General features: G+C 36.5%; 1 protein-coding gene across 4 annotated transcripts; it reads left to right on the top strand.

Annotated features, from left to right (window-relative positions):
* The first annotated feature begins 1,098 nt into the window (after window positions 1–1,098).
* gucy2f (guanylate cyclase 2F, retinal) lies at window positions 1,099–15,133 on the top strand. 4 transcript variants are annotated; one of them, XM_051665543.1, is made up of 19 exons: window positions 1,099–1,196; window positions 2,182–2,968; window positions 4,530–4,831; window positions 5,026–5,380; window positions 8,237–8,321; window positions 8,426–8,522; window positions 8,650–8,778; window positions 8,865–8,945; window positions 9,035–9,211; window positions 9,366–9,522; window positions 9,628–9,777; window positions 10,930–11,078; window positions 11,185–11,348; window positions 11,662–11,854; window positions 11,924–12,098; window positions 13,900–13,998; window positions 14,080–14,174; window positions 14,262–14,347; window positions 14,916–15,133. In XM_051665543.1, the coding sequence occupies exons 2-19, from the start codon at window positions 2,224–2,226 to the stop codon at window positions 14,998–15,000; spliced, it is 3,324 nt and encodes a 1,107-aa protein (XP_051521503.1). In that variant the 5' UTR covers window positions 1,099–1,196; window positions 2,182–2,223; the 3' UTR covers window positions 15,001–15,133. The 4 variants fall into 4 exon arrangements, 3 of the variants coding, with proteins under 3 accessions (XP_051521503.1, XP_051521502.1, XP_051521504.1); XM_051665542.1 differs by lacking the exon at window positions 1,099–1,196 and adding an exon at window positions 1,301–1,599; XM_051665544.1 differs by lacking the exon at window positions 1,099–1,196 and adding an exon at window positions 1,301–1,599 and having other exon boundaries at window positions 5,026–5,101.
* The last annotated feature ends 2,811 nt before the right edge of the window (window positions 15,134–17,944 follow it).

The raw sequence follows: 17,944 nt of genomic DNA on the forward strand, positions 1-17,944 counted from the left end.
AAAACACACGGTTTAACTGACGTACGCAAATGTGAGAGAACTCAAGGGATCGTCCAAAGGGAGCGCCCTTCGTTAACTTTAATTATACCCAATGCACCTCGCGCAAATTCAATTGAAGTGGGCCTATCACAACTGCACCGAACAGAAGTCTAATTACACCGCATAAGTGCTCATGCACCAAGGGGTCTCCATGGCGAGGAGAAATAGACTACTCAGACCTTGTTCAACCCAGCTAACAATATCTTGTTTAATCTTGTTTATTATAATTGTTGTTGTTGTTATTATTATTATGTTTTACAGAAAGCCAACCATCCTTTAAAAATAAATAAATAATGAAAACTTTAAAAAAAATATAAAATTATAAAAGAAAATATTTAGAAAATAAATAAATATTGATTTTGATTTTTTTCTTCTTTGGCCTACCTGTTTTATTGAGCAATCCATAATTCACTAATACATAACGTTGTCTTTTAATCTTTTACAGAAAGTAAATAATTAAAATAAAACCTTGATTTTGTTGTTTTTCGTATCTGTTTCATTTGATCAAGCCATGTGACTCACATAATGAATGTACGTGTATGTGTGAGTGTGGTGGTGATATAACATGTAAATGTGTCTTGTATTGATTGGTGGAAACTGAAAATAAAAAATTAAGATTCATTAAAAAAAAAGTAATTGGATATCGGTGAAAATCAATGAGTACAAATTGTGTTGAAGTTATATGTCATATACTGCATTCTTGGCGCATTAAGATGCCTTCATCTTAATGTGTATGTAATGCAACACTTGTGATAATTAAACGAATTCTGTACACCATAATGTTCATTAACAATATTTTATAATAATATCGTAATGCTCATAATTCTCATTAACAATATTTAATTACTAATTTTATATTTAAAAAAGTAGTAACTAGTGCATACATTGCTACCACAGTCAGTAAAGGTGGGTCTGAAGTGTTAACGTATGCTTGCAATCCTCTTATTTTGTCCCTGAGCAAGTATGGATTAGATTCATCCGCGGGTCACTTTCAAAGGACTTTGATTGAATAGAGAAATATCTAGGCCTGTTGATATTTTGACGACATTTAAATTAAAACTCACATAATCGCTTTTTATTTTATTAGGCTCTAAAATGTATTTAATTATTTTCAAACTCATCACGGATACCAGAAGTTGTGGTGTGACGAAAATAAGGTAACATTTAACTCTTATTTATAACACTAGCCAATTAATAACTACAGAGTAGGTCTACCGTAATATTCATAACAGTGAAGCTGTAATATGTTTCCGAACATTTGGTGTGAATTGTGAAGGTGCAAAAGGGCACCTGGATTGATGACTGCAGGCATTAAGTAGCTCTCCAGGGTGCTGAAGTTGAAGTCTCTCAACGCCACTGACGAGCCTCATCAAACTGTTGTTTGTTATCTGAGATATCGGATTCATTCACTTGTATTTATGCTTCCGAGGAACTATTGGTGTTGGAAAAGAAGAAAAACATCGTGAAAGATGGCCCTGTGACTATCAAAGTTATCTCCCGCTATCATTAATTCAATTCATGGAAATATTTTCATGCGTGCAGAGGCCCAAATAAATAATGGTAAGTAGCCTACATTTGATAAATTTATTAGTATTTAAATTTTCTTACTGACAGAATAGGAGTAAGTGTAAATTTGTCAGATGCATTTGAATTTCAAATGATTTATTTTGACATTTCTAGTGTATAAACAAAACTGATTAATAGACTAGGATAATATGATATATGTGTGTGTTTTATATATATATATATATATATATATATATATATATATATATATATATATATATATATATATATATTGTTTTTTACATTTATTGTATTATGTATTATATATATATAAATGATGCATATCAAGGGCAACAATATAATACATACACTGTAATAAGTTATTGATATAAATTGTTACATTTAAAGTGCTATTTCCTGATTCAACCCTTACAATTATTTTTGTTAATGTGACCTAATACATTCAGGTTGTTCCAGTAATGATAAACAATATTTTTGACTATAATAAAGCCACTTAATTTAGATGTTACCACATTTTTTCAGTAAAAATTTTTTCAGTGTATATTTGGCCTTGAAAACTAGGGTAAAGGTGTGCCATGACTTCAAATCAATTGCCTTATCTGTTATTTTTTTTAGGTGTCTTTTTATAAAGTCCATAACGGCTTCTAAAGGAGGACAATGCAACATATTCACCTCCCATTCGGAGGTGCTTTATGGGAGTTATCCAGTTACCCCTGTTGTCCCATCATCAGGAGCAGACACAGCCTCTCAACACTTCCATTTTACAGCATTAGACTATGGATTATTCTTGGTGTTTTGACGTTTCCATGTTGTGTCCAGTGCCTGATTTTCAAAGTGGGAGTCTTAGGGCCTTGGAACTGTGACCCTTACTACTCAAAAGCACTACCTGCCATTGCATCTAGATTGGCAGTTGGTCGCATAAACGAGGATTTCAATTTGGACCTGGGCTGTACAATGGACTTTATCATTCTTCAAGAAGCTTGTGAAACATCCAAAGCATTGACATCATTCATACAATATGAGAATATAGCTGATGCGTTTGTAGGCCCTACTAATCCAGGATACTGCAATGCCGCATCCCTCATGGGCAAGAATTGGGACAAGTCTATATTTTCATGGGCATGCATGAACTATGAGTTAGACCGGGTCCAGGGCTACCCAACTTTTGCACGAACTTTACCATCTCCAACACGGGTACTTTTCAACGTGCTGAAGTATTTTGGATGGGCTAACATAGGTATTGTAGCTTCTAATGTGGATATATGGATAGACACTGCTGTCAAACTGGCCAGTGCTCTCAGAAACCAGGGGCTTCCTGTTAGCATTGTTACGTCTGTGGGGATTAACGACACAATGATGGAGAACACGTTGATGAGCATCCAAAATGCAGGGGAAATAAAAGGTAAAGTGTCTTGAACAAATAGTTTTACAATGCACGTAATCAATTATTTTATGTTTATTTCATTACTTTACTGTCAAAAAAAGGTTCCTTTTTGAAGGGATAGTTCACCCAAAAAAGAAAATTCTGTTATCATTTTACTTACCCCATATGACTTTCCTTCTTCTATGGAACACAAAAGGAACAATGACCGTTCAATTTCATAGTATGGAATAAATGCAATGAAAGTGAATGGTGACTGAGACTAACAAACTGCCTAATATCTTATTTACAAGTCGTACAGGTTTGGAACAACATGATTTTTAAATAATGACAAAATGTTAATTTTTGGGTGAACTATCCCTTTAATAATCTTCCTTGCTTTCAAAAACCTTTGTATGGAAGCCCAGAATTGCAAGGTGAAAAAAACAATTCGGAAGTAATTTTTTTTAGGTGTCTTATTGCCTTCCTGAGCCTATGTTGTGCTTTTTGTTTCTCTCTCTGTCAAAAATAAATAAATACAAATTCTCGAATTTTTTCTTCCTGAATAATTTCTTTTAATCTGAAAATTTTTTCCCCTCTAAAATTTTTTTCTCTCTCTGAAAATTATTTTCTCCTCAAGAGGCAACACAAGATTTTTTTTTCTTGCTAGCTAACAATTAGCATATGGTACCAACCTCGGCCACCAGGTGCCACAATCAGTAAGTATGAAATCTTATGCTAACAAGGTAACAGAATGTCTGTGGTTTTTATCTGTTGATTTGTAGATTTATAACTATTTTATAATACATTAACAAGAATGTTTTGCAAATCTAAATCAAGAAAATAAACATATATATCTTGTTAGACAGTCTTACTGTTAAATCCCTCAATAAATGAATATTAAATTAATATACCTCAGGATACATATGTTTCATATGACATTCGTTGAGTGACAATGGGAGTTATTTCTGATTGTTTGACGACCTTCACCACTGGGAATATGGATGCTGCTATTGATATTGTGCTTTTTAAATTGTTGGCCTGTGTACAGTACCACAGACAGTCTGTTATCTTGTAAACATTAGATTTCATACTGATAGTGGCACCAGGGGGCTGAGGTTGGTAGCACATGTTAATTGTTAGCCAGCAAGAGAAACATTCTCATGTGTTGCCTCAAGAGAAGAAAACAAATTTCAGAAAGAGAGAAAAAAATCAGAGGGAAAAAACAATTCATAGAGAGAGAGAGAGAGAGAGAGAGAGAGAGAGAGAGAGAGAGAGAGAGAAAGCATTTTTCAGAGAAAAAAAAAATTCAGAGAAAATGTTTTTTTTTCTTTTTTTTTTTTTTTTGCCCAGGATTTATTTATTTATTTGAGGACATAGGCTCAGGAAGGCACTAAGACCATTTTTTCACCAAGTGAATTTTGTTTTTCACCTTGCAGTTCAGGGCTTCTGTACCTTTGCTAGAATGATCTCTGCATGTGTATAGAGGCATGTCTCAAATTTTTTTTTTTTTTTTTTACAAATAAATTAAAGCAACATTTATGCTGTATAAATGTCCTAATTATTGAAGAATTAAACATTTGAGTTTTCACATGTCTTTCAGTCATCATTATGTGCATGCACTCAGCGCTCATCGGAGGAGAGCAACAAACATCTTTCCTGATAAAGGCCTATGACATGGGGCTAACAAACGGTCGCTATGTGTTCTTATCATACGACACTCTCCTGTACAGCCTGCCATACACCAACACCACCTATTTCCCACTGCAAAACAACACCAAACTGCGCAAAGCATATGATGCTGTACTCACTGTCACTGTTGAGTCAGAGTTGATGTCATTCAACGAAGCATTCAATATGGCAAAAAGGCTGGGAGAGCTAACAGTGTCACCAGAGCCAGAGCAGGTGTGGGGGGTGCAATGCACTTTTGCAGAATTTATTAATCTCATTTGTACACTAAGATGAAAGGTTAGACCTTCAGTCTTCCAAGAACCTGTTTAAGATATTCTCTAGATTTAAATGATTAAAAATATACATTACACTTCTCTTACACTTGGCATATCTTTAGCTGTGATCACATGTTGAATGCTAAATTTCAGGTCTCTCCACTCTTTGGTACGATCTACAACAGTTTGTACCTCATTGCCAAGTCCATGCACAATGCTAGAAGGGCAGGTAAGTGGCTCTCTGGGACCAACCTTGCCTTCTTCACAAGGAACATGACATTTACTGGGTTCAACCAGAACATCCGCATAGATAACCAAGGGAATGGGCAGACCAACTTTGTAATTTTGGACACTGATGGCTGGGGAACTCAACTATATCGCTGCTTTCAAGTGGACATGAGTTTAGACATGGTGTTGTTTGCCGGCACGTCCATTCACTTCCCTGGAGGCTTCCCCCCATCTTCTGATTCTAGCTGCTGGTTTGACCCCAATGCTATCTGCACAGGAGGTACAACAAATTCACACAAAATCCAACACATTTTACACAGTGGTGCTCAATGCGAGACTATTTGTCATTTAGTAGTACCATTGTTTCAGTTTTAAATCACATGTATAAATCTTTACGTGCTGTGTTCTAATTGGGACTTTGGGATTCTTCATTTAAAGTAGTTCAACTACAGTCAAGCTACCCTTTTAAAAAATAGCTAGCAACACTACAAGCTACTAACAAAAGCAGATAATTATTTTGAAGCTATTTAAACAAGATAACCTATATAACTATAAAACTATTAGAAGACATTACTTAATTCTACATTCAGAAGTTCAGAACAGTAGCATATTTAGTGGCACAAAAACAATCAAGGTCAAAATACAAAATACATTTAATACAAAGTATAGGCTAACAAAATACACTAAATATAAATGTATACTTAATAGACTGTAAAAATAAAACAAAACACCAAATTTCATATAACTGAGTTGAAACATAGTGATAGGTAAACTGTTAGAGAAAACCAATTAACTAAATATTTAGCTCCAAAATTTACTTCAAAAGTGACCTCGCAGCGGCTCGAGTGAATTGGTGAATCATATAGGATACAGTATTTAAACTAGTTAATTTACATAAACCATCCGAATGAACCAATTCACTAAAATGAATAAGACTTTCCAATGCTATAAAAGTGAATCTGATAATCATTTACTTCAACCGGTTCAGTCACATGGACTGCCTAAATGAACCAGTTCACTTAATATTTTGAACTTCTTAATGCTACGAATGAAATGAGAAGGAGACGGTTTAGGTGAGCATGTTTGAGTACTCCCTTGGCTCTATTTTTGCATGTGCGATACAATATTATAAAAAAAAAGCTATAATGTTTTGTGACACACTACACTGCTTTTCAGTTTTTTTTTTTTATATGTAAACATGCGCTAGATGGACAAATTCTCTCATCATTTACTCACCTTCATGCCATCTAAGATGTGTATGACTTTCTTCTGCTGAACACAAACGGAGATTTTTAGAAGAATATCTCAGCCCTGTAGGTCCATACAATGCAAGTCAGTGGTGATCAGGCCTTTAAAGCTCCAAACAGGAGATAAAGGTAGCATGAAAGTAACCCATCAGACTCCAGCGGTTTAATCAATGTCTTCTGAAAGCTTTTTGGAGCCTCAAAGGCATGATCACTATGCACTTGCATTGTACGGACCTACAGAGCTGAGAATGTTTTTCTAAAAATCTTCATTTGTGTTCTGCAGAAGAAAGAAAGTCATACACATCTGGGATGGCAAGAGGGTGAATACATGATGAGAGAATTTTCATTTTTGGGTGAACTATCCATATAAAAACACATCTCTATAGACCCTTGTCCTGTCCTATTCGTGGCACTGTGTCTAAATGTTTTTTTGTTTTAAGCACAACAATGTGTTCAGTCTGAACGCTTCTGGAAAAGAAACACTATTGTTAAAATAGCTGAAATACTGTCACGCTACTGGAAATTGTAGTTAAGTTACTAGCGTCATTACTTTAAGGTAAACTGTCCAACACTGCTTGGCTACAAGTTATCATCACAAACACAATTCATCCACCTCTTTCTCAATTAAAGTCCCCCTGAAGTTTCTTGACGAGCATAGTTTTCTTTGGCCCGTTGATGTATTTCCTACTGAAACATGAATTCGGGGCTTGTTAAACTTGTTGAAGCGATATCAATACAGACTCGGACCACTTTTCCACTGACTTGAGAACCAAACTGTGATCTAACTGACCACATAATTACATAACCAGCCCACAAACACAGTGCATCGCGGTCTTTGCTTGCGACGAGGCTGTAGCCTGCGCAAGTCAATGCAGATGAATGAGAAAAAAGCGGATAAAAGATCACAATATATCAATGTTTTCAATCACAATACACTAAACATAAAGAATAAAGAATGCTTACTCGTGCTGTACATCCCAAGAAACCTCTGAAAAATGCTTCCATTAAACATATGAATAAACTCCAGCAACTTTCCTTGCATCCAGTCCCACGTGCACATTCTATGCAGAAGTAATCATCCCTATGTCCATTCCCTTCAAAGACAAATGTCCTCGACTGTGAGAGCTTCAGATTGCTGAAAGGTGAAAACTGTCGTTCACAACTCACTTGATTCTTATTGGCAATTCTTTTTGGAATGACCCTACAGAATGGATTGTGCTCCCTTTGAAGTGCCCTGCGAAGGTGGCATCAGTGCGGGTTAGAACACAGCCATGCAAGCTAGATGTAGGGAGATGGTGCATTCTCGTTCTAAAAAGCATTTGATTGGACAAAGTTTCTCAACCTCTTTGTGATGTCATAATTTTGCCTAGGTTTGTTTGGCTGGAAGAGAGAGACTGCTGATTTTAAATGCTGATATCTTCTGAAAACAAATTTAGTTAATGTTTAGTAGTGCACAAGCATATAGATGATCTTAAAATTAATATATGGACTAAAAGCAGCAAAACTTAAAGTCTTTAAATGAGAGCACTTGCTGAAAATGTTAAACTGTAGTCAATGGAAAAACAATACATACCCATCTCCTTCTAGACAATCTAGTGTGTTTATATGTTGTAACAAATAGCTTTATTAGCCATTACAGTTGTATTTAAGCCATTTTGGGCAGTTTGGTATTCTTATGGTCTTCACAATTTGTAGGAAATGGAAATTGAGAAGCTTCTTTTTTCATGCAAACAAATAGAAGTCATTGTGCAATAACATTTCCTTGCTTAACTGAAGTCTAACAGCAATGTTGTTGTTAACTAATTTTAATGTATGCATATCATTTGATGTATAAATTGTAACCTGTACACTATGTATTTGCCTGCTAATTTATTCGTTTTGTGTTCTAGGTGTGGAAATAATATATGTCATCATAGCGTTTGTGATTGTCTTCATTTTAGTTCTTAGTTGTATTGGCCTAACTCTATTCATAAGGTAACGCTGCTGTGTGCTAGATAAGATCATTTTATTGAATTCTGTGTATATACATTATAAGGTAACAAACACTGATAATGAGTGATCTTGAATGACCTTTGTAGGGGGCGAATCCAACAAATCTATTTGATCAAAGGGCCCAACAGAATCCTGCTAACACTTGAGGACCTGACCTTCATCAACCCTCAATTGAGCAAGAGGGTATGCCTCTCATTATAGTCTGCCTTCCTTATTTATGCAAAAACATATTGTTTGCTGTTTGCCTGAAAATGTTATTCCATATTATATACCGTACCTTTGGCCTGTTATATGTTCCTTTTGCTCTCAGAAAATCACCCTTGAGGATCTTAGTGATTCAAAAAGTTACATTGAGGAGAAGAGCATAGGTGACCGTTCCCGCTCTGTGAATAGTATGGCAACAGCAACACATGAAACCTCAAATGTGGCTGTCTATGAGGTGACTATGCGTCATGAAATGTTATTTGTAGGACATGCTGTGTCTTTTTAAACTGCCGCAATTGTAAGTAATTTTGATCCTTGCAGGGGGATTGGGTGTGGCTGAAAAAATTTAAGGAGGGACATTTCAAGGAGGTCAAACAGAGCACCACTAAGATTTTCACCAAGGTATTGGTCTAAAAATAAATTTAATTTTAAACAGTTTGATGTGGGCTTGTTCTCTGAGTGACAGGCCCTACTTTATTTAAAATTCATAGATGAAAGATCTACGGAATGAAAATGTCAATCCATTCCTGGGGTTCTTCAATGATTGTGACATGTATGCCATTGTCACTGAACATTGCTCTCGAGGGAGCCTTCATGACCTCCTTCGTAATGAAGATGTCAAACTTGACTGGATGTTTAAATCCTCGTTAGTGCTGGACCTCATCAAGGTACTTTTGCTGAATAACGTTGTGATGAACATTGTGATAATTTAAACTTTTAATGATAAAATCTCCACCAATTGTAGATCACAGTTTAAACATAATTGTATGTGTCTTTCATCATTGCCATGACAGTCTGATGGTTTCTGTGCTTGTCCAATAGGGCATGAAATATCTTCACCACAGGGAATTTCCTCATGGGCACCTGAAGTCTCGTAATTGTGTGGTAGATGGCCGTTTTGTTCTAAAGATAACGGATTATGGTTACAATGAGATTCTTGAGACCCAGAAAGCTCCAAAAGAGTCCCCACCTCCAGAGGGTATGGACATCTTTTTTTAAATGTGGCTTATTTAAAATGTAAATCTTTTATTCCATATCAGCTTCTCATATTAAAAAAACATATTGCGATTATTTTGTCTCTCAGATCTTTTCTGGACAGCTCCTGAACTTCTCAGAGATCTTGAAAATCCACGTAAAGGAACGTATAAAGGAGATGTGTACAGCTTTGCAATTATACTTCAAGAAGTAGTCGTCAGAGGAGCCCCCTACTGCATGCTTGGCTTGTCTCCTGAAGGTTGGCCATAAAGTCTGTGTGTGCCATGGGTAGTTTTGTTTCATGTGGTAGGTTATTAAAAGGATAGTTCACCCAAAAATTAAAATTCTCTCATCATTTACTCGCCCTCATGACATCCCAGATGTATATGACTTTTTTCTTCTGCAGAACACAAATGAAGATTTTTTAGAAAAAACATTCTCAACTCTGTAGGTCCATACAATGCAAGTGAATGGTGGACAGAACTTTGAAGGACCAAAAAGCATATAAAGGCAGCATAAAAATAATTGATACTACTCCAGTAGTTAAATCCATGTCTCAGAAGAGATATGACAGGTGTGGGTGAGAAACAGATAAATATTTAAGTCCTTTTTTACTATAAAGTCTCCTCCCTGCCCAGTAGGTGACAATATGCACAAAGAATGTGAAAGGGGAGATTTATAGTTACAAAGGACTTAAATATTGATCTGTTTCTCACCCACACCTATCATATTGCTTTAGAAGATATTGATTTAAACACTGGAGTCGTATAAATAACTTTTATGCTGCCTTTATAAGCTTTTTGGACCTTCAAAGTTCTGTCCACCATTCATTTGCATTCCAGAGGTGTTTTTCACAGGGGTGGCCGGGCAGGGTCCAGCGATCAGTCTGTGGTGGCACATCGTCAATTGTGGTGGTTCATATTGTTGGATGGGGAGGGGACTGATGGTGGTTGCTGGTGTAGAAAGACTAACTAAATTGTGCCCAAAACAAAAAATTACCAAAATGGCAATTGCGAGTGGGGTGGCCAGGCTTTGGTCCATGGTGGGCACGGCCACCCCTGGCCACCCCTAGCTCCTCACCTGCTTGCATTGTATGGACCTACAGAGCTGAGATATTTTTCTAAAAATCTTTGTTTGTGTTCAGCAGAAAAAAGAAAGTCATGTACAACTGAGATGGCATGAGGGTGAGTAAATGATGAAAGAATTTTCATTTTTGGGTGAACTATCCCTTTAATGCTAAGGCAAGCACAACTCTTATTACGGTTCATACTTAGGGTTAATAAATTTCAACTTTCAGCTGTTTCTTTTCTAAGCAATCAGACAATTTTCAGGCTGTGATTAACTATAACTGGGCTGATTTTACTATCATAAGAAATCTTCATAAGAAATGACATGTTTATTCCACCAACAGAGATAATAAGGAAGGTGAAGAAGCCTCCGCCTATGTGCAGGCCCACTGTAGCTCCAGACCAAGCCCCACTGGAATGCATCCAGTTAATGAAACAGTGCTGGGGTGAACAGCCTGATAGAAGGCCTTCTTTTGAAGAGATCTTTGATCAGGTTAATTTAATCGAAGTTTCTTGGAATTGGTCTAATAGACAAGAACATTAGATCCAATTAATTGTTTCATGTTCAGTGATTATGTTTTTTACTTTTCTGTGCTCAGTTCAAGCTCATCAACAAGGGCAAGAAGACCAATATTATAGACTCCATGTTGCGAATGTTAGAGCAGTACTCCTCTAACCTGGAGGACCTGATCAGGGAAAGGACGGAGGAGCTGGAAGTAGAGAAACAGAGGACAGAGAAGCTTCTGGCTGAGATGCTTCCTCCGTGAGTCCATCTTTTCATACACCAAGACATTGCCCACATGCTGAATGTAATTTACCAAGTAACACATTGTCCTGGATCAACATCGTTTATTGATCCAGAAGCAACATTCTTATCAATCTTTCAGTGCCCTCTGATTTTAAAGGTTTACCCATAGGTTTAGGGTTACGACTGTGATTGTATATTAATCCAGGAACATGTCCTACTTGGGTAAATTATGTTGTACCATGGAGAGAAGACGACATTTATATTACTGCTATGTCAGATAAAACTTTCAACTTATACAGTTTGCGAACATTGTGATTTTCATTTTCAGTTCTGTGGCAGAAGCTCTGAAAACCGGTGTCTCTGTTGAGCCAGAGTACTTTGATCAGGTCACCATCTACTTCAGTGACATTGTGGGCTTCACCACCATCTCATCTCTTAGCGATCCAATTGAGGTTGTAGACTTGCTCAACGACCTTTACAGTCTATTTGATGCTGTGCTGGGCAGCCACGATGTTTACAAGGTAAGCTATGATGTTCCTGTCAAAATAACGATTTTCATGGAAAAAACATCTAGCCCTCCTTTATCCCAGGTTGAAACCATTGGAGATGCTTACATGGTGGCCTCTGGGCTGCCAAAGAGGAACGGCAACAACCATGCAGCCGAGATTGCCAACATGTCCCTGAATATACTTAGCTCTGTGGGCTCCTTCAAGATGCGGCACATGCCAGATGTTCCGGTCAGGATACGAATTGGCATTCACTCAGGTTAGCCTCACAATCTCCAACTGTTAGCATCTGCTTAGGAGTAATGTTATGAAACCTCTAAAAGAAACATTTCACACAAAAATTTTAATTCTCTCACCATTTACTCACCCTCATGCCATCCCAGATGTGCATGACTTTCTTTCTTCTGCTGAACACAAATGACGATATTTAGAAGAATATCTCAGCTCTGTAGGTCCTTGCAATTCAAGTGAATCGTGGCCAGAACTCTGAAACTCCTAAAGCACATTAGACTCCAGTGGTTAAATCCATGTCTTTAGAATCGATGTGATAGGTGTGGGTGAAAAACAGATCAATATTTAAGTCCTTTTTTACTATCAATCTCCACTTTAATTTTCACATTCTTCATTTTTTGTTTTTGGCGATTCGCATTCTGCGTGTATATCGCCACTTACTGGGCAGGGAGGAGAATTTATAGTAAAAAAGGACTTACATACTGGGTCCTTCTCACTTCTAAAATTGTGCATCCTTGTTTCCTTTCCTTGCTTCCTTTCCTCGCTTCCTAGCTCCACCCTCTTACGGAATGTAGGACTGAGGAATCAAAGCAAGACAGATTTGTAAAATGAAATGACCTGTTCTCTCATGTGTCACTTCAGAGCGTGTTTTTGTGCAGCTGCAGTACATCGGCGCACTTGCCGTTATGTTATTGAACCTTTATTTATTAATATATTCATAATAAATCCATAATTCAAGATGCACTGTTGAAGTATGTGTCAATTATGGTTTATTTATACTGTAAAGCTGATACATGAATTAAAACTATTGTGTCAGATGTGAAGGGGGAGGAGAATTAATATGTGTGTCAGGTTCTTCAAACAAAAAGTCTTCCGCATAGGATGCTCCTGTGTTTCCTCACTCAAGCATCCTCTGTAAGCTTCCTCAGTCCTTTGTCCTTGCCTCCTCGTGGTGCCTCGTGGCACAGGCTTGAGGACGGAGGAGTGAGGAAATGCACAATTTAGGAAATAAGAAGCACCCATTGATTTGTTTTTCAACCACGCCAATCATATTGCTTCTGAAGACATGGATTTAATCACTGGAGTCTTATGGTTTAATTTTATGCTGCCTTTATATGCTTTTGGAGCTTCAAAGTTTTGGTACCCATTCACTCGCATTATATGGACCAACAGAGCTGAAATATTCTTCTAAAAATCTTCATTTGTGTAAAGCAGAAGAAAGAAAGTCATACACATCTGGGATGGCATGAGGATGAGTAAATGATGAAAGAATTTTCATATTTGGGTGAATTATCCCTTGTGATCATTTGGTAGGTAGGTATAAGTCCATTCTTCATTCTACTTTGAAGTATTTTAAAGCTAGGGTCATATCCTTGAGGACAGAAGGTACACAAATTACCACTGTGCCTTTGAAGAAGCCTTGCAAGCCCAGGTTGTTAATATAATCACTTTGAAGACGAATCAGTGACTCACTTTGAATCAATGACGAATCACATCACTGTTTATTTATGTAGTTTTATGCCTCCATACACTCAAAAAAATATTTTTGAGATTTACACATTTCAAATTCATCACAAAATTCCATCAAATTTAATTTATATATATATATATATATATATATATATATATATATATATATATATATATTTAATAAAATAAACAAAATAATTTATTAATTTAATTTTGTTAAACATTACACAATTCAATTTGATGACATTTTGTTATGAAATTGAAATGCTTAAATCTTAAAAATAGGCTAAGATATTTTTTGAGTGCATTAACTCCATCTTGCATCCTCTGACCCTGGTCATTTTTTCCTCTATGTCCAGGGTCGTGTGTTGCTGGAGTCGTGGGTCTAACAATGCCTAGATACTGCCTTTTTGGAGACACAGTCAACACCGCCTCTCGTATGGAATCTACAGGGTTGCGTATGGTCCTTTTCTTGTCACTTCATTGCAGAATTTTGTTTCCTTACAGGGATAGAATAATGAAAAGATTTGTTCTTCCAGCTTACAGAATTCATGTGAATATTAGTACAGTGAATATTCTCCGTTCACTGAATGACGGCTACAAAATAGAAGTTAGAGGAAAGACAGAGCTAAAGGTATTAAAACAAATGCTTTCTTTTATGAATAATACCAAACTAACATTTGAGCACTGATTTACTGTTATATTTTGTATGGGGTTTTAGGGAAAGGGCATTGAAGAAACATACTGGCTTGTTGGAAAATCTAATTTTACAAAGCCTTTGCCAAAACCACCAGAGATCAAACCAGGGTAAGACTTCACCTCAATTTTTTTATGTAATGCAGTACAATTAATATATTTAACCCCAAGCAATGTGGTCTTTTTATTATATCACACTTCGTTTTAATGAATCAGATTGTATATTACCATATTACTCTCCAATTAAATGGAACTTTTAGATTAATTCTCTTTGTACTTCTGAATGAGATACTATTTATGGATTGGATAATTGGATTTATGCATCAGGGAAGACAACCATGGTTTGAGACCTGAGGACATTGAGGCTTACAAGAGAAGGAAAGCCGAGAAAAAGGCATGAGTCCATAGCCAATTGCAAGGAGGTAGCACCTTGCATGCCGTGTTGTTTTTGTCATGTGGTCAGGGTGACTTTTGGTGGATTTATGTTGATTGTGCTGGAATGATTGCTTATCCAATTTTTTATTTTTATTTATTTATTTATTTATTTTTGCTATTGCTTGCTTTCTTTGTGCACTGGTTTTCTTTTTTAAATGGTTGTGAAATTGCCTAGCAAAGTACAACATAAATTCTACAATAATGTCATTATTTGATACGTTTTAAATCATCTCTCATCTTTTAGAGATAACTGGCAAGACATGGTGACAGGGGAGATCAAATCAATATTCCGCAAGGCCAACAGACAAGTGGACAAGCCCAAAATCTGAGAAGCAAAGAGGGGGATATTAAAACTAAAGAAAGAAAGACAGATGACAAGCTGCATGGGAGAGACAGAAAGGAGAACACAAGCATGTGTGCATTGCTGCAGATTACAAAGACTGCTTTAATAGGATTGATTGTTGTCTGTCTAATCCGACTCTGTCCAGCACAGCAGAAACAATAGTGCTAATGAAATGGCAGCTGAGGAACAGGTAGTCAGTGAAAGTGTTTTCTTCCCAGCGTCTAAAGCTGTCACACTTGTTCTGTTTTGGCCACAAAGTGGCCCCACATTCATCCCAGCTTTATCACAGAGGTTTTAAGTTTTAAGTTTTGTATATATTTGATACACAATGTTGACCTTTAATTGATTTTCTTTGATCTTCTTGAACTGAAAAACAATGTATGACATGATCAGATTTGACAAAACTTAATAGCCATCTGTTACAAAGACCAAATGCACTACTCTAGTGATATTTATGCGATGGATGGACTAACCGAGGTTGGTTGATAGCAAGTAATTGCAAAAGTAAGGCTGCTGAATGTTACCATGTTATCTCTGTATTGATGAAAATTGTAAAATGTGAATGTGTTAAAAATATTTAGCTGATTAAGAAGTCGAATAAGAGAAATTACAAGATGGAATGCAATAATTCTGTGATTTCTATTGATTTATGTGAAATTTTATTTATACTATGCAGAAGTAAACTTTCAAATTGTCGTACTTTGCCACACATTTAGAACGCAGACAAAACTGTTATATAAGTGCATTCAATTAAACCTTTGCTCTCCCAAGCAACCATAATAAAAGGTCCTATCTCAGTCTCTGATGAACCACTTATGCTTGTACTAAATGTAAAATAAGATTAATTAGTTTCCATGCTGTTTAAGTTGTATTAAACATGTAGGCTGGGTTTATGTCTGAGATGGTATGACTGCCTTATATAAGCTGGTCAAAAAGATAAACAACTTCCACATTTTGCATTTTAAGTGAATCAAATCTATCAATGAAGGGCACAGCCTTTTAAGTGACTGAGTGGCATTTTAATTATCATTTTGTGACTGTCAAAAACAAAACAGGCTTTTGCCTCTCTGTGACAGTTCAGTTTTGCACTCCTACCATTTTTTAAAATCTAATTGTCTGTTAAAAACGTAGATACAAGGATTGTAAAATATAAATGACTTAAAAGTCTATAATTGTTACATTGTATGAACAAATGTACAGAAAATGTTAGCAATAGGGTCTTTAAATATGAAATGTCATGATTAAATGTCATATGGATGTAAAAGAACTCTACAACAATGTACAAAAATAGGTAACATGCTGAGTTGTATAAATAATTATTCTGCCGTATCTTTGGTCTTGTATTGGTCTAATAATTGAAGGTGTCAAACATCCTCAGTAGGCCATAATTTTCATAATTTTTTTACCATTCACATGAGCAACAGTGCTGTTTGTCCTGCTATCAGCAGAGCTGTGATTCAGGCCGAGTGGCGCAGGTAATCACAGGTACAGCACGATTGCAACTGATATTGCTTTTATACAACAGTTCAACAAACAACCAAATAAATATGTAGGGAAAAACTAAGGACTGTCCCAAACAGATGCTCTTGTGTGTGGAACTATTTTCTAACGCCACAGGATCTGTCGTTGCTAGTTTGAAAGATGCACTCAAGCCTCCGTTACTAATTTAAAAACCACATTTTAGAACCAGTAACAACAGCTTGGGCTGTTTCTAACACGTTATTTGAGAAACAAGGATGTGTGAGTCTATAAGAGAGAGAGAAAGAGAGAGTGTGAGTGACTGAGCATGTGATTACGTGTGTCGGTTAGTTTAAATTTGTTCTTCAGCTGTAGTGTGATAGTAATCCGCTCCGATTGTGGAGTGATGCTGCCATATGCGCTATTGGAATTATCCTACGAGTATTTCACTCAAGTTTAAGTGTTTTGTTGTAGGAGAGAAAACATAAAGGATGGCAGTTTCATTCTTGTATATTTCTTATTTTGAAATTGACACAGAAACCAGACTCTCCTCTGCCAAGTGGAAGTTTATGTCTCCCAACTTGCATCAGGTAGGCGCCCTGGAGCGTGTTTGATTTTGTGATTGGCAGTAATGCTGAAGCTGTTAGTTTAACTCTATTTCTCAGCTCTAGTGTAATAATAATCCCAGCGATTGTGGAGTGAGAGACAATTCTGGATGGCTTCAAATACATTCACTCATGGACTAACAACACACAGTTTCAGTAGTTTGCAAGTTAATGTAATCCTGCAGTGAGGACAGTGTAAACGTGTTTGGCTCGCTGTCCCTAGCGGAGGGATCAAGGCTCAAGACTTGACCCTCCCCCCCCCCCCCCCCCCACAGCTGCTGGCTCAAATCTTTAATATCACAGAGATTAATAAAAATTAACACATCCAGCTGCTCTTACATATCTAGCTGCTCTTATACATTAGTTTGGAATGAATGAACACAAGCAGAGTGATATAAACAGTAAAATGTCCCTGTGCTGATGGTGTGAGCTATCAGCACTCTTGGAGTTCCTTTTGTCCAATCAGATTCGAGGACCGGAACTAACTGTTGTATAAAATTCAGCAAGCAAACTAGTTCACAAGAAAGTATTCAACATAACGTAAAATTATTGTGGTTATAAATGTATCTTTTTAACAAAGGCTATTATGATGTCATACATAAGGACGTTAATTACCAATAAAATATTTAGCATTACCAAAAGTAGCCGTTGTAGCACAAAATTATCTTTCCTGAGAAACTCTGTCACACACTATCTTTGCCTATTTTCATAACTGGTGCAGTAGCCTAGTATAGAATCACTCAGAAAAAAACTAAATGACTTAAGAGAGTGCTTTAACCATCAAACTGTCTTCAGTTACTCCCAATTTTCTATGAACCTAGTGCAAACATATCCATCCATCTCACTAAAAGAAAGCTGCATGAATTG

The sequence above is a fragment of the Myxocyprinus asiaticus genome, chromosome 31, assembly GCF_019703515.2.
Source record: "Myxocyprinus asiaticus isolate MX2 ecotype Aquarium Trade chromosome 31, UBuf_Myxa_2, whole genome shotgun sequence".
Lineage (NCBI taxonomy): Eukaryota > Metazoa > Chordata > Actinopteri > Cypriniformes > Catostomidae > Myxocyprinus > Myxocyprinus asiaticus.

Excerpts from the sequence above, each read along its gene's own strand:
- gucy2f (XM_051665543.1), top strand. The coding sequence starts at position 2,224 with ATGCAACATATTCACCTCCCATTCGGAGGTGCTTTATGGGAGTTATCC. Across the intron at positions 12,099-13,899 it reads ACGAATTGGCATTCACTCAG|GGTCGTGTGTTGCTGGAGTC; the intron begins GTTAGCCTCACA and ends CTCTATGTCCAG. Across the intron at positions 14,348-14,915 it reads CCACCAGAGATCAAACCAGG|AGATAACTGGCAAGACATGG; the intron begins GTAAGACTTCAC and ends CTCATCTTTTAG.